Source organism: Balaenoptera borealis (genome assembly GCF_965194805.1).
Source record: "Balaenoptera borealis genome assembly, chromosome: 13".
Lineage (NCBI taxonomy): Eukaryota > Metazoa > Chordata > Mammalia > Artiodactyla > Balaenopteridae > Balaenoptera > Balaenoptera borealis.
Window position 1 is genome coordinate 59,477,844 of NC_138870.1, and position 16,384 is coordinate 59,494,227.

Sequence of the window (16,384 nt, forward strand, 5' to 3'; positions counted from 1 at the left end):
ATCATAATTAAAATGGCAAAAGCTAAAGAGAGAATTCTAAAGGCAACAAGAGAAAAACAAAGACTCATATACAGGGGAATCCCCATAAGGCTATCAGCTGATTTCTCTGCAGAAATATTCCAGGCCAGAAGGGAGTGGCATGATATATTCAAGTGCTGAAAGGGAAAAACCTGCAACCTAGGATACTCCACCCAGCAAGATTATCATTTAGAATAGAAGTAGAGATAAAGAACTTCTCAGACAAGTAAAAACTCAGAGTTCATCAATACTAAATCTACCCTAAAAGAAATGTTGAAGGGTCTTCTCTAAATAGAAAAGAAGTAAGAATCTAAACAAAAGGGAAAATCTCACTAGGAAAGGTAAATATATAATAAGGATGGAGGATCAACTACTTAAATAAGCCAGTACATACATTAAAAGATAAAAAATTGTAAAAACAACTATAATAACACTATACAGTTAAGGGATAAGTGGAAGATGTAAAATATGGCATCAAAACACAAAATGTGGGGGAGGAGAGTAAAAAATGTAGGTCTTTTAGAATGTGTTTGAACTTAAATGACTATCAGTTTAAAACAAGTAGACATAATTGTAGGTCAGCATATGTGAATCCCATGATAACCATAAATCAAAAAGGATAAAATATCTAGGAATAAACTTAACCAAGGAGGTGAAGTATAAACTCTGAAAACTATAAAAACATTGATGAAGTAAACTGAAGACGATACAAAGAAATGGAAAGACATTCCGTGCTCTTGAATTGGAAGAATTACTATTGTTAAAATGGTCATACTACCCAAAGTAATCTATAGATTTAATGCAATCCCTATCAAAATACCCATGTCGTTTTTCACAGAACTAGAACGAATAATCCTAAAATTCACATGGAATCACAAAAGACTGTGAATTGTTAAAGTAATCTTGAGAAAAAAGAACAAAGCTGGAACTATCATATGCCCAGACTTCAGATTATACTACAAAGCTACAGTAATCAAAACAGTATGATACTGACACAAAAACAGACACATACATCAATGGAACAGGAGAGAGAGCCCGGAAATAAACCCACACACCTATGGTTATTTAATCTATGGCAAAGGAGGCAAGAATACACATTGGAGAAAAGACAGTCTTTTCAGCAAGTGGTGCTGGGAAAACTGGACAGCTACGTGTACAACAATGAGATTAGAACATTTCCTCACACCATATACAAAAATAAACTCAAAATTGATTAAAGACCCAAATGTAGGACTGGAAATCATAAAACTCCTAGAAGAGAACATAGGCAGAACACTCTTTGACATAAATTGTAGCAATATATTTTTGGATTTGTCTCCTAATGCAAAAGAAATAAAAGCAAAAATAAACAAATGAGACCTAATTAAACTTAAAAGCTTTTGCACAGCAAGGGAAATCATTGACAAAAAGACAAACCTATAGAATGGGAAAAGATATTTGCAAACGATATGACTGACAAGGGGTTAATACCCAAAATATATAAACAGCTCGTATAACTCAGTATAAAAAAACAAACAACCCAATCAAAAAATGGGCAGAATACCTGAATTTTTTCCAAAGAAGACATACAGGGGGCTAACAGGCACATGAAAAGATTCTCAACATTGTTAATTATTAGAGAAATGCAAATCAAAACCACAATGAGCTATCACCTCACAGCTGTCAGAATGGCTATCATCAAAAAGTCTACAAATAACAAATATCGGGAGGATGGGAAGAAAAGGGAACCCTCATGCACTGTTGGTGGGAATGTGAATTGGTGCAGCCACTATGGAAAACAGTATGGAGGTTCCTCAAAAAGCTAAAAATAGAACTCCCATATGATCCAGTAATTCCACTCCTGGGTATATACTGGAAAAAAGGAAAACACTAATTTGAAAAGATACATGCACCCCAGTATTCATAGCAGCACTATTTACAATAGCCAAGATATGGAAGCAACCCAAGTGCCCATCAACAGACGAATGTATAAAGAAAATGTGGTATAGGGACTTTCCTGGTGGTGCAATGGTTAAGAATCCGCCTGCCAGTGCAGGGGACACAGGTTCGATCCCTGGTCGGGGAAGATCCCACATGCCACAGGGCAACTAAGCCCGTGCACCACAACTACTGAGCCTGCACTCTAGAGCCCACGAGCCACAACTACTGAGCCCGTGCGCCACAGCTACTGAAGCCTGCATGAGTAGAGCCCGTGCTCCGCAACAAGAGAAGCCACCACAATGAGAAGCACATGCAGTGCAACGAAGAGTAGCCCCCACTCGCCGCAACTAGAGAAAGCCCACGTGCAGCAATGAAGGCCCAAAGCAGCCAAAAATAAATAAGTAAAATAAATAAATTTATTTAAAAAATAAAAGACAATTTACCTTTGAAAATACTTATGAATGCAGTCCACGTCCATGCCATTGTTAAAAAACAATAAAAAAAAAGAAAATGTGGTATATATACACAATGGAATATTACTCAGCCATGTTAAAAAATGAAATTCTGCCATTTGCAGCAATGTGGATGTACCTAGAGAATATTATGCTTAGTGAAATAAGTCAGACAGAGAAAGACAAATACTGTATGATATCACTTATATGTGGAATCTAAAAAATAATACACATGAGTGTGTGTGCAAAACAGAAACAGATTCACAGATATAGAGGACAAACTAGTGGTTACCAAAGGGATGAGGAAAGGGGGAGGGGCAAATTAGGGGTATGGGATTAAGAGATACAAACTACTATGTATAAAATAGGTAAGCAACAAGGATATATTGTATAGCACAGGGAATTATAACCATTATCTTATAATAACTTTTAATGGAGTATATTCCATAGAAATACTGAATCACAATGCTGTACACCTGAAACTAATATTGTAAATCAACTATACTTCAATAAAATAAAAAGACACGTCATAGACTGAGAGAAAACGTTTCAACACACATTTTTGACAAGGACTTATTCTGGAATAAAGAATTCTCAAAACGCAATGATAAGAAACAAAGAACCCTATTAAAAAATGCGCAAAACATTTGAAAATATCTTCTTCCACAAAAAGATAAGTGGATGGTAAATAAGCATATGAAAAATGCTTGAAACCATTAGTCATTAAGAAAAGGCAAATTAAAATCACATGAGATACCTCTCCACATTTATTAGAATGGCTAAAATTTAAAAAACCAAACAAACTGAAAATACCAAGTGTTGCTGAGAATACGGAGGAACTGGAAATATCATACATTGTTGGTGGGAATGTAAAATTTTACAACCACTTTGGAAAACAGCTTGGTAGTTTCTTACAAAGTTAAACATTCACTTAGCATATGACACAGCAATATGAGTGGTGGGACTAGTGAAAATGATCTTAAGTCTAAAACAATGCCTTGGACTTTCATTGCTGGCACAAACCATGAAAGTCCCCCCAATACACGCAACTGCACATGTTGGATAAAACATAAAAATGTAAATGCATGAATGAGTTGTCAAGAATGTAAGGAATTCTCAGAGACCTATAAGAAAGTGACAGAGAGGTAACTGGATCACTGAAGCAGACTGTCACCATGAGGGCATCTTTCAAACATAAATTTAAGCTTTGATTTTATAGCTTTGCAAGAGCTATGAATAGGACTTTCCCAGGGTGAGGAACCTCATAAGTGACTCTGCATAATATTGGATCCTGAAACTTTACATTCTAAGCATAAGTGAAATAAATACTTCCTCTCTATTCCCCATATACTGCAGCCTCCTTAATACTAGGTGGAGAAGAAGAAATTTCCACTGAGAATTCATAATGTCAAGACAGCTTCAGTGAGTTTGCAACCCAAATTCATAAAACCCTGGGTGATCAAAAAACCTCAAGTTGACAATTTAGATTAAAATAGGTCTGGGTTGACAGCAATCCTGTGCACCTGAAAGAATCAAGTGAAAAGAAAATTCTTTCTGAAACCCACCTTCAAAAAAGGCCCCAAAGAATTCCCACAGAATAAAATCCCAAGGTATATGAGTTTAGAATAAAACATCACAAACATTTAAGGAAGTAAGCACCATGAGCAAAAAGCAGAAAACTCAGTAAACAACAGCACTGAACTCCTGAATATTGCAGATATTATACTGATCAGACATAGAATGAAAATAAAAATCATTAATTTGCTTATAGAGATAAAGGAGGAGAATGGAAAGAGCAACAGAATACTAAACATATTTGGAAGAGAACCAAAGAAAATGTTTAACAGTGAAGAACATAACAATTAAATTTTAAAACTCAGTGGGTGGATTTTAAAATAGATTAGATAGAACTAAAGAAAGATAGATTAGATAGAACTAATGAACTAAAACTAAGAGCTGAGGAAATTATCCAGACTATAGCCCAGAGAGCAAATACATGGAAAACATGAAAAAAAAAAAAAAAAAAGTATACAATGCCCAGTACAGAACAACAAGCTTTTAATAAACATTTATAAGTTGAATGTTAGACAATTCAGCAGACAGGATACTTTTAAAGCCTAAAATTTATAAAAAATGTTACCTGTTCTTCCTTTTGTTGAAGATGAATTTTTCAGGTCTCCACTAATACTGCTGACTGTAGCTATGTATTTTCGTCCAGGCACCAGGTCAGTAAAAGTGAATTCTTTGGCATCTTTGGGGAGCAACTTGTGGATGAGTAAGAGGTCTCTGTCGATTAGTGAAATGATGTATTTCTCCCATTCTGCTGCAGGGGTCTGCCACATGACACCCAGTGAGGTTTCATTGGCGTGTTTGACACGAAGCTGAAGGACAGCCAGGGGCACTGGGGAAAAAGCAATGGACATTCGGGTCATTGATTAACTTGGATACACTCCAGTATTCTTTAGAGATCTGTTCTCTTCCATCCACAGGAGTGTTCCAGTTGAGCATTTCTTTTCTGAATGCTTATGAGCATTTAGAAAAAAAAAAGCTAATCACAAAAAAACTTTGTTCGTGTAACATAACCAGAAATAAGGACTCAAAAGAATACTCTTGGGAAATACTTTACTGGGTCATTTATTTTTGATCATCCTCCAGCAGATATTAATATTTGGAAAATGAAGAGATAACTGGAAGACACAGTGGGCAAGCTAAAGACGTTGTCTTGGTCCATTTCTTTGACATTCTTCTAAGAACACTGCGTCAGTGTAGTTATTTCCTTATTATCAGGCAAGACTAAAAGAATATATTTGAATTTCACTCCAAGTATGGAGCATTCCATGTCACAGGGATTTTCATAGAAATGTTGAGTTTAGCAGGTCAACTCTCTTATTTGAAAGTTGAGGAAATGGACTCAGAGAGGTTGTGACTCGCCCAAGGAATTACAGTATAATGGTGACAGCAAGAATACCAAAACCCATGTCTCAGTAGCCTCACTCTCCTCTGCCCTAAAATCTGAATATATCCCTCTCCACTTTAACAACTCTTCCTTGGTACCTGAAAATCCCCCATTAGTCAACAGTGGGTCAGGGCAGTGATTCTCTAACACTGATCACCAGCAAAAGGTTATCAACTATCTACTTTGTGGGGAGGATTCTCTCAGATTGTTTCCTTCCTGTTCTTTTGGTGTTAGAAAGGTCTTTCTTTTAAAAAAACAATGAACCTACTAGTGGAAGTGATTTCTAATACTCTAATTAGACAAAATTAAACATTACCAACCTATTTCAGTTTGTCAGTCTATAATGTCTCAAATACAGGGAACCCTGGGGTATGACATTGATGGTTACCTGGGTTACTTGGAAGAAGGACCAAATTAAGGTTCCAGCAGTCATTAACACCTTGATATTCGCTTACCTGTCCTGCCATGGCAACGCTTAGAATTCTTCAGATTGCCGCTCTCAACAGTGACTTCGACCTCATACTGTCTTCCTGGTATGAGCCCCACATCACCTATGACATAGTGTGTTTCCTCCTTTCCCACGGTGATGTTGAGCAGCACCAAAGAATCATTCAAGAGCAGGATACGATACTGCTCCCAGTCTCCAGCAGGGGGCGACCAGCTCACTACCAGGGACCTTGTAGAACCATTGCTGTTTGCCTCCAGGTCCCCAACTTTCTCTGGAACTAAACAGTGAAATGATGTCAAAAGGAGATACTAAAATCCAAAAGTAAGGATGCTCATTCACTTTTCATGGGCAACAGTAGATAAGAGACCTAATAGCTGCAATTCAAAACATTTCTATAGAATGGGCTTGAGGACGCGGGAAGGGGGAAGGGTAAGCTGGGACGGAGTGAGAGTGGCATGGACATATATACACTACCAAATGTGAAATAGATGGCTAGTGGGAAGCAGCCGCATAGCACAGGGAGATCAGCTCGGTGCTTTGTGTCCATCTAGAGGGGTGGGATAGGGAGGGTGGGAGGGAGATGCAAGAGGGAGGAGCTATGGGGATATATGTATATGTATAGCTGATTCACTTTGTTATACAGTAGAAACTAACACACCATTGTAAAGCAATTATACTCCAATAAAGATATTAAAAAAAAAAACCAACAACCCATTTCTATCCCCTCCTGATGTTTGTGAATTGCAAATGAGCATTCTGGAGCCATTGGACACTCGAGAAACGCATGTTAAAATCATTTTAGTAATATATTAGTAATGTGATCTTCTGTAACAGTGTTAATAACCTAGTGATACAAACGCTGTGTTTTTCTGATTGCATACCAGCCCTAGAGACAATACTGATGTTGCTTATAATGATGGTGACAGTGATGGATGTGGCATCTTTTGGAAGAGACCCTGGATGCTGTGGTCACAAAACATGCTTCTCTTCCAACGGAAAAGATTAATCTTCTTGCAATACAACTCTGATCTTATTAGTCTTTGCTCAAAAACATTTAAGGTTTCTCCATTAACTACAGAATAAAACATCAAGTCCTTGGTGTGGTGTTTGTAGCCCTCCTAAATCAGACCCCATATCCTGCCAGTCTTCACTCTGACTACTCCCTGCAGCCCCCCTCCCTCGTTCCCCACTCTTGAATGCTGGCTTCCAGTTTCACGTTCTGTAGACCTGTAAGTCTCCTGGGCTCTTCGCCTCTGTGCCTTTGCTTGTGTTATTCCTTCCACCTCAAATGCCCTTCCCTCTTTTCCCTCTTAACTCGCCAAGAGCTTCATATTTTTAAAGTCCCAGTTAAAGACCATTTCCTCCCAGAAGTCTTTACTGATCTTCTGAAAGAGAGTTTGTTTCTCTTTTCTTTCTGACCATATATATGGCTCTTACTTGGGATCTCCAATAGCACAGACAATGGACTCTGGAATCGGACAGCCTGGCTTAAACCCCACCACTTATTGGCTGGATGACTATGGACATGTTATTTGACCTCTTCGAATTACCTATAAACTGGTGATAATATCAGGACCTCTCTTGCGGTTTTGGTGAGAACTGAATGAAATAATGGTGTAAAGTGTTTAGTCAGTGCCTGATCCATGGAAATATCAATATAATTACCATTATTAAAATATAATATTTTTATTGTGTGTGTGTGTGTGTATTCTACATTTGTGTGATTAAAATGTAACTTCCTTAAAAGTGAGGGTCAGCAAAGTAAATATTTCAGGCTTCTTGGGCCACATATGGTCTCTGCCTCACATTTTTCTTTCGTTTTCTTTCTTTTTTAAAAATCTCTTTAAAAATGTAAAAACCACCCTTAGTTTGGGGCTATACAAAAACAGGTCACAGGCCATATTTGGCTGAAGGGTGTAGTGTGCTGAACTCTGCCATCTTAATAACTCTCAAAGCTCATAATATGGTAATTTACAGGAAGAAGGCACTGGATAAATGTTTGGTGACATAAATAAAATAATTTATGGGAAACATGGGTAAGTGCTAACTGGCCTTCATTATAAGAGTTGATCAGAAATGTTTTATTCATTAGTATCAATGCTAATTCATTTGTGCTACTTAAGTGGTGTGACCTGAAATAGCACAGGGCAGAGCCAGAAATACAGATCATTCAGGAATCAATCTAAATACATTTGCTTAAATAATCAGACAAATGCAATTAACCCCCGGGTTGACTCTGTATAGAGGAGCCTGGCCCATAGACACCCTGAGTCATGTAGACCATACTTCCCAGGTTGGGAAAGGGATTTTCCTTCTAACTTATCCTGTTCTAAGGTGGATCAGAGGGTGATTTGAGCAACTAAGAAATTTCTGGAGCCTTAGACTCACCTGTTCTGCCCACTGCCATCTTATGAGCAGACAATTCACCAGAGACACAGCTGATGGTGACTTGATAAAGTCGTCCAGGGGCTAAGTCTTTAAATTGAGTTTCAGTAATCTGGGGTGCTAATATTCTGGATTCTTTGATGGTCCCTTGGTGAGACAGTGTAATGTTGTAGAAATCCACATTTCCAGAAGGTCTTTGCCACTTGACTTTTAGAGAGGTCAAAGTGCCATCATTTGTCACCTTCAGATCTGAGACTTCCATGGGGGCTAATTAGGAAGAAAGGGAAAGAGACTTTAACTCAGGATATCATACCACTCTTATGGCCAAATTTTGACCTGTGTCTTAATCTCTACAAGCCACACTCCCTGCTCTGAAGAAAACAACTTCACAAGATAAAAATAATACTGCAAAACCAAAGAAAGGTTGTCTGGCTAGTGGAGAGAGGACAAACATGGCAGTCAGGAGCCTAGATTCTGCCTCAAACTTGGCCATTGGTTGGCTGGGCAACCCTGGGCAGCTCTGTCTATCTTACTAAGCCTAGGGGTCCTTACTGCCTAATGATGGCTTGATCAAAAAAACTTAAAATGGTCTTTTCCAGTTCTGAAAATCTTTAAGTGGAATCCTCAAAGAATGTCATCTGCCTGATTTCTTCCTGTCTTTATGTATTTAGTAATAGCAAGTACATAATAAGTAGATTGGTTGACTGGCCATCATAAAATTTTTTGTGCTAAAAATACTTTCTTTTTCATATTGAATCATGATAAAGTTAAAGCTTAGGAGTTGTGTCATTATTTCATCAGAGGAAAATGATTACAAAGGAGAGACACTTTGGTGAATATATTTTCTACCTTTTGCCTATGCTATAATTTGGGGCCTCACTAATGGCATAATATAAATTCACAATGTTTCATTAAAATAATGGGCATGGCACATTGCTTTTGCATATGCCAGTTAGAAGGGCAATTTGCTCTTGATATACATAAATAATTCTTAAAATATATGGTACATTTTTGTTGGGAATATATATATATATCTTTGAGGTGTGATATGAAAGGTATGTAAATATATAGGTGTCCCCAAATATCTTTCCCACCAACCTCCTATTATTTCAGGAACTCTCCTCTCTAGAGTAATGTCTAAGGCACTACATATTTTAGAGTTTCTCTTAAAATTACATAGCTTCCCAAAGGAGGGGATTTATTAACACATTAGACCCACCAGAAGCATTAGAATCCACTTGAATGTAAGTTCCATGAGGGGAAAGACTTTGTCTCTCTTGGACATTGTTATATCCACAATGTCTGGTATATAGTTTACACCTAATAAATACTGATTTAATGAACGAATGAATGAATAAGTATGTATATAAATGATTCATTAAAACTTAGCACAGATTAGTTTTCTGGCTATGTTAGGCTACGCGAACAGGTTCTATAGAATTGGGTCTCAGGAGATGTTTTGTTGGATAGAGGGTTTGGGCAATGGCTGTTTCTTTATACAAAGACCTAAGAGTAGGTCTTTGTATAGCGTTGAGAAGAGTAATCCTGGTTCATTGTGAGTGATGTCACAAAGGCAGGGGATGATGCCTGTTTAAGAGAAGGAAGTAGGAATCCTTAACTAAAAAGAGAAGCTAAGACTATATCAGTGATTAACTCTGCTATTTCAAAAGGTTGTCAAGGATGAGCCTAAACTTTAGAATGAAAGGGAACCCCTCTTTCTCTAAGTAGAAAAGTGGATACATATTAAGGTCTTCTACAACATATGCATTTCAATTTGTCCTATACTACCATTATCCAAATAATTTAATAAACCTTGTTTATTAAACATTTCCTTGATTTGAGCTTTATTCTTGTTCAGAATAGCTAGGGAAACTTACTTGTCCTGGCTGGTTTCCATCTGTAGTTTTGCAGCCCTGCAGCCTCGGTCACAATGGTGACATTATAGAGGTGACCAGGTATCAGTCCATGAAAAGCATAGGAAGTAGTAGATTTGTCCACGGCATAACTCTGAACTAGAATTCCTTTATCCATTAGTATCAGCTGGTATCTTTCCACGTTCCCAGAGCCACGTGACCAGGAAATCAGGAGAGAATTCGTTTTTGCTGAAATACCAATATCTTTCACTGGCGATGGCACTAGTGGGATACAATGCATTTTCAAAGTGTCATTCATAATTTCCTTATAGAAGGTATAGACACATTTCATTTGAAACCACACATCCATTTATGCTTCTCTGTACATCTAACTTGTGTAATAACTAATGAAAACAGCACTCTTGAAATTTTATTGGAACCTGGATTAATGCTCTTTTCAAAGACCACAGCCTAAAGCTACATCATAGTTTATCTGTCTCCCCCACTTAACAGGTATCAAGGTAGATTTTGTCAATGAAGTATGATGTGGCATAGCAGTAAAGGGAAAAGAGAAAGGAAAGAACTGTAGAAGTTGAAAACTGGAAAGAGAGCAACAGAGCAGGAGAGAAAATGAGGGGAGAGTGAACGATAAGAAAGTACGTTATGGAAGGAAATGGTAATGTGTCATTGATAACGGGATGCGTGGGTGCAAGAAAAGAATTGTTCCAAACATAGGAATATTCAGGAAACACCATGACTTGAAGTTAAGAGAAGAATATACAGGGGAGGGAAAACATTTAAAAAATAATTTTCATTGCACAAACTCAGAAAATGAGGCAGAAAATCCTGTTGCCTAACATTTGACTTAGAAGGTCCATTAGGAAACATCTTCCTCATTTTGGAGAAAATTCCAGTCCCAGAGAAGTTCCATGACTTGTTCAAAATCACCCAGCAAGCTAGCAGCCCAACCCCATCTCCTTGTTTCCAGTCCAGTCTTTCCTCTGTATCAAACAGTATTTATTTGTCTCTCTGTCTATCTATCTATCTACCTACTTACCTATCTATCCACCTAACTATTTATTGTTGATCTTGGGGCATTCTTACTCCCATTTCCTGAATGTAATATAATTTCAAAAGAATCATAGACTACTAAATACGCAACTATCCATAAACAGGTCTTACCTGTTGATCCATTGGCATAAATTGTAGAGGAACGTTTATCCCCAGAAACAGCTGTGATGGCAATTTTGTATTTACTACCAGCAGTGAGGTTAAGAAATGTATATTCATTCCGTGAAGATCTTTCTTGAATTTGGGCCCCCTGTGTCTTTTGGTTATCATCAAGTAACTGCACCTCATACCAGGTGACTTTCCCGGAAGAAGGAGTCCACCAGACATGCAAACTGGTGGAAGTACTTTTCTCTTTATTGACTTCAAACCTAGCAGGAGGTAAAGGATCTGCAGAGCAAAAAACAAAAAAGAGAAGGCGGCTTGAAGAATTTTGCAGATACACGCTTACCTTGCTGTAATCCAGATGCATTTTCCTTCAAAACTTTAAGAATCTGCTGCTCATGATACAAATGGGCATTTTATGCCACTCCCAAACTTACTATTTTACTTAAAAAAGAAATCCACCTTGGCTACCAGTCATATAAGCTCCTTTTTTTCTAATAAAACTTTTTTTTGTTACGACAGCTCTGAGCTTGGAAATCCAAGCAAGGTTATATTGTCTTTGGCTTGCAAGTTTTGCACTTTTCAAACACTGACAAACATCCAGGCTCTGCCTGGATAAATACTGAAAATCTCAACAGAAAATACAGATATTACGAAATTTTAAAATTTGTATTTGTACTAAACTTTCCCCTTTTTAGGTTGTGGGGTTTGGGGGGGTTATGTATACAAAACTTTGGGCTGTTTTTAGATATCGGAAAACCACAAAAGATACAGACCTGATTATAAGCCTAGGCTAGGTGTGCTCACCAAAATGAATTCTCCCAACAACTGGGATTCCCTATGTCCCTAGATTTTCTAAACTTGAGTTCTGGGACATTTTGGAGCTGCCAGAGCTCCCAGAGCAGGTGGGTTAGTCCTGCACCTGGCTGTTTACTTAGTTTCAATTCTCAAAGCCATGGGTCAATTTGAGGAGTCCTGTTTCCCATGTATTGAATCTTCACTGTAGAGCTTGAAATAGGATGAATAGCACGTCTCCAGGTTAGGAACTAAATCAATAACATTTAGTGAGCAGATGATGCAGTGGGACCATCCGAGAAATAAGGCTCTCCTTACCCTGAATGTTGGGAGTAGAAACGTTGACATTTACATATGAGTAATTTTCAGAAATCCTATGTGGTTCTTGGTCTAGAAAGTGAGATTAAGATACTGGAGACTAAATTACAAAAGTCAGGTTAGATGTTTTAGTGACATGGCTATAGAGATCTCATTTCTTTACCTCCAGGTAAATTATATCTTACTCATGAAAGAAATTGAGGAATTCTAGCATCTGCTTAGAACAGTATATGTTTTAAGAAAGTCTTCACTTGTGACTAACATTAATACAAATAGGAACAAGGTAATCTTGTTCTATATTCAGAAGGCATTTATAGCCAGACAGCTCAGTAGACTACGGGTCACCTATAGACTACATACATAGGCTAAATAAGGCCAAGCCAAGACAGAAACCTTGAGAGCCCAAAGCACAGGTGAGCTTAGAGGATAAGGTTGTGTGGTTTGTATCCTAGCAGCACAGGTTCACCTGAAGAGCGTAGGCTCTAGAGTCTGGCGGCCTGGGCTTGAATCCGGGTCTCCCACTTTGTAGCTGGGTAGCAATTCCTTAACCCCCTCGTGCCTCAGCGGTCTCCTCTATGCAATGCTGATAACAGCACTATCTTTTCAGTAGAATTGTTATGAAGATTAAGTTGAGTATTTTATCTAGAACACTCAGAACAGCGTCTGGCACATAGTGAGTGTTCAATGTTAGCTATTATTAGTATTAGTATTAGTATTCCTTCTATAATTGGGATGACCTTGTCATAGAGGCAGGGAGGTGAAGTGGCAGAGAGCGTGGGCTTTGGAGTCAGAACTCAATTCAAATCTCAGCTCCCTCATGTATCAGTAACTTGGGGAAGTTACTTAACCTTCTAAGCCTCCATTTCCCCCTCTGTCTGGGGAGTATAATAATAGTACTTATATTCTTGGATGTTTGGAGGAGTAACAAGATATAGAGGAGACTTTACATGGTACACAGGGGGCACTCCATAATATAAACTTATTCTGTCTACATGATCATAAAAAGAAACTTCCTCTGAATCACAGACAAAATGGAGGCAAAAGTGGAATACCATTTTTTTGGAAACTAAACAGATAATAGCTTTAATTGCCTTCTTCAAAAAAAAAAAAGCACTTGGAAAAATCTTATCAGTTTATTCCCATGAACTAACATTCTAACCCTTAAGATAAAATTTTAAAAAATTCCCAAGATGATTTTCATTTATGGGTTCTTGAGGAAAAACAGTATGGGTTTTTTGTGTGTGTGTGTGTGTGTGTGGCAATATTATTTAAATTTTCTATCCTACATAACACTCTATAGTTAAGGACGTCATCATAAAAGGAAAGGACATAATTTCCCCTCACAGAAAGTTTTCTTGTTACCATGCGATTCTAATAGCCAGAGAAACTCAAGAGCAACCTTGTCATAGCCAACTGAGGTGACACATTTTTGCTGAAGAGGCATTTTAAGGACAAGGATGAGAGGGACAGCTGCTTTCCAGTGATTGTTCAAAAGGGATCAATACTATCACTTACATGCACAACCCAGCCAGATAAAGGTTAAAGAAAATGATCTTATGATCGGTATAATCTAAACGTATATAATCTGCAAAATGTGAGCTATAGAAAATGAATTTTACGGTTGCGTGCCTAGAGGGTGAAGTTCAGAAATGCAGACTTTATCTAATCTCTCTGAGCCAGAAAACAAAACAGTCAATCCTTTGTACATCCGCTAGAACAAAGGAACAATGAGATTGGGAAGTGCCTGGGCTGCAAGAACCTGCACTGGAAACAAACACTTAAAACCCCATTTATGCTGTGATAAAGCCCTTTGCTGGCAGTGGTCCACTATTGCTCTGCATGCGGCAGGAGTTCAGTAGTTTTCAGACTTTGTTTCAATCTAACTAAGCCCAAGGAAAACTCTGCTGTATTAAAAAAAAGTTTTCAATATTTTATTAGAAACAAATTAGATACTTCCATCAGGGTGCTATTTTCATCTAGCATCTATCTATCTATTTATCTATCTACCTACCTATCTACCATCTACCTATCTAGATAGATATATGAAAGAGAGAGTTTTAATGCTATCTGAAAGTTTAGTTATAGGTCTGTAATCTTCTGATCATGTGACAGGTCATATGTAATTGGAAAACCCTACTTGACTTACATAATTTATGCTGATGGCTGGAGATATCAATGCACACATGTGTGCATTTATAGCCTTTCTGGGTTTTCCACCCACTGCTCTCATACATACAGCAACCAGTGAAGTATTATAAGCTTTGAGAACTGTTGAAAACCATAAATCAATAATTTAATCTCAATCAGTATATCAAAATTTATCATTAGTCATCAATTTAAGACATCTTTGTTTGTATTTATTTCCAGAATCTGGAATATTGAATGCCAAATGCAAAATTCCATAGTATTCAGCTGCTGTATTTCAATGAATCTACCAGTATCAGGAAGCCCCAGAATTTCATAAGTAGGTTTGCTGTCAACCCACTTTTTCTGATAAAGTTTAGCTAAATTCCTGAACCAAAATGGATTCTTCCTTTTTTCCCTTTTAAAAAAATCTGACTTAAGAAGAGGGAGACACGCATATGTATAAAATGGAAGTGATATTTGCTTTAAAAATTCTTTTGTATGGTCATTAAAACATTATTATCTATTGCTATAGGAATTTGCAGAGTGTTTAGAATTCAAAATGATAGTATTTATTTTGGAAATAAATTTAGCCTTATAACAAGAGAGCAGGCAATCCATAAGTTAGTGCCAAAAGCTTTTTTTGAAGTCATAATAGCACACAATATATCTATGTAGGATCTGATCATTTACAATGTGCTTTCTTAGTTGTAATAGAGGGTCAGAGGCATTAAGTGACTCATTTACTTCACAAAGGTAACAAGTAATTCAACTGAGCTTCTAACACTTGACTCCAAGTCGTGAGTTCTTTTCTATCACACCTTAGTTGTCCCAGGATGGAAAATGATGTCATGAGTCGCACAGTCAGTATAACAACAACAAAAAATCAAACCAGATCTCTATGAAAAATAACAGACAAATTTACAGAACTTTCATTTGATGGTTTGGATAGTCTAGCATAGATAAATGAATAACAACACTAATAATAGCTAAATCTAATTCTGCCGCCAGGAAAGTTCCATTGATTTTTTAAAAATAATGTTTTTCTTCTCCGTTTCTTTTTTCCCCCTAATCTTACTGCCTTAACCTGGTGTTCCATCACCTTGTGTCTGGATTACTCTGAGTTTTCTGGGTGTCTGCCTTATTTTCTGTCTTTTTTCCACTGTTGCCAAATAACTGCTTCGTATATCTCTCCCACATCGGCCATCCTCATCTCCCGGGGAGCACCAAGAACTTTTCATGAGATGAAGTCTAAGTTTCTCCATAGCAACTCAAGGTCTCCTCAACCAGGATATTATCCTCCACCCACTTCTCCAACACACACCTTATCTTTCAGCACTAACTCCAGGACAAGAGATCAATTTTTTATGGATTACAGATTCAACTTCTGTACCTTTACAGGAATTAGGATACAATTCTAGTTAAAAGCAGGGTGGCTAGGAGACTGGAAGCTGCATTTATGTAGCACTCTATATAAAATGGAGTGAACATCAACTATTCCTATAAACTAATTGCGAATTTTCTCATGGAAACCAGGGTAAGGGTGGGGCAAAAGCCACAAACCATTCCTTGGTGCAGGTTTTTTAAAAAGGGCAGAAGAAGAAGACGAGAAAGCAATTGCCCACAATCTGTAGTTAATTAAATAGATTTATAGAGATGTAATTTTCTTTTACTTTTGTAATTGTTGCTGTTTGACTATAGTCAGCTTTCTGACTTATTATAAGATGATATACTATATTATGCTAATATATCAGATTAACATGCATTTCATTTATCAACTTTATACACTAAATATAAAGTTCAGGTAGCGAGGAACTTTCAAAGTTTCAACAGCCTCGCAATTAAAGCAGCTTTGACAATCATTTGCATCATGATTAACACGAGTGAGGAATGCCATGTTATTTTACGGGTCATCATACTTGGCTTCTGAGAGTCTACAGTT

The 16,384-nt window shown here is 37.4% G+C and overlaps 1 protein-coding gene across 3 annotated transcripts in view; it reads right to left on the minus strand.

Annotated features, from left to right (window-relative positions):
- PTPRB (protein tyrosine phosphatase receptor type B) overlaps positions 1 to 16,384 on the minus strand; it is a 117,514-nt gene that overhangs the window by 64,335 nt on the left and 36,795 nt on the right. For all 3 annotated transcript variants that reach the window (XR_014233560.1, XM_082351553.1, XM_082351554.1), the window contains 5 exons: positions 11,215 to 11,490; positions 10,057 to 10,314; positions 8,183 to 8,446; positions 5,802 to 6,071; positions 4,531 to 4,791 (listed from right to left, as the gene is read on the minus strand). Coding sequence is in view for 2 of the 3 variants with exons in the window: in XM_082351553.1 (XP_082207679.1) it covers positions 4,531 to 4,791; positions 5,802 to 6,071; positions 8,183 to 8,446; positions 10,057 to 10,314; positions 11,215 to 11,490 (1,329 nt within the window). In the remaining variant the exon portion in view is untranslated. The remainder of the gene's footprint in view (positions 1 to 4,530; positions 4,792 to 5,801; positions 6,072 to 8,182; positions 8,447 to 10,056; positions 10,315 to 11,214; positions 11,491 to 16,384) is intronic.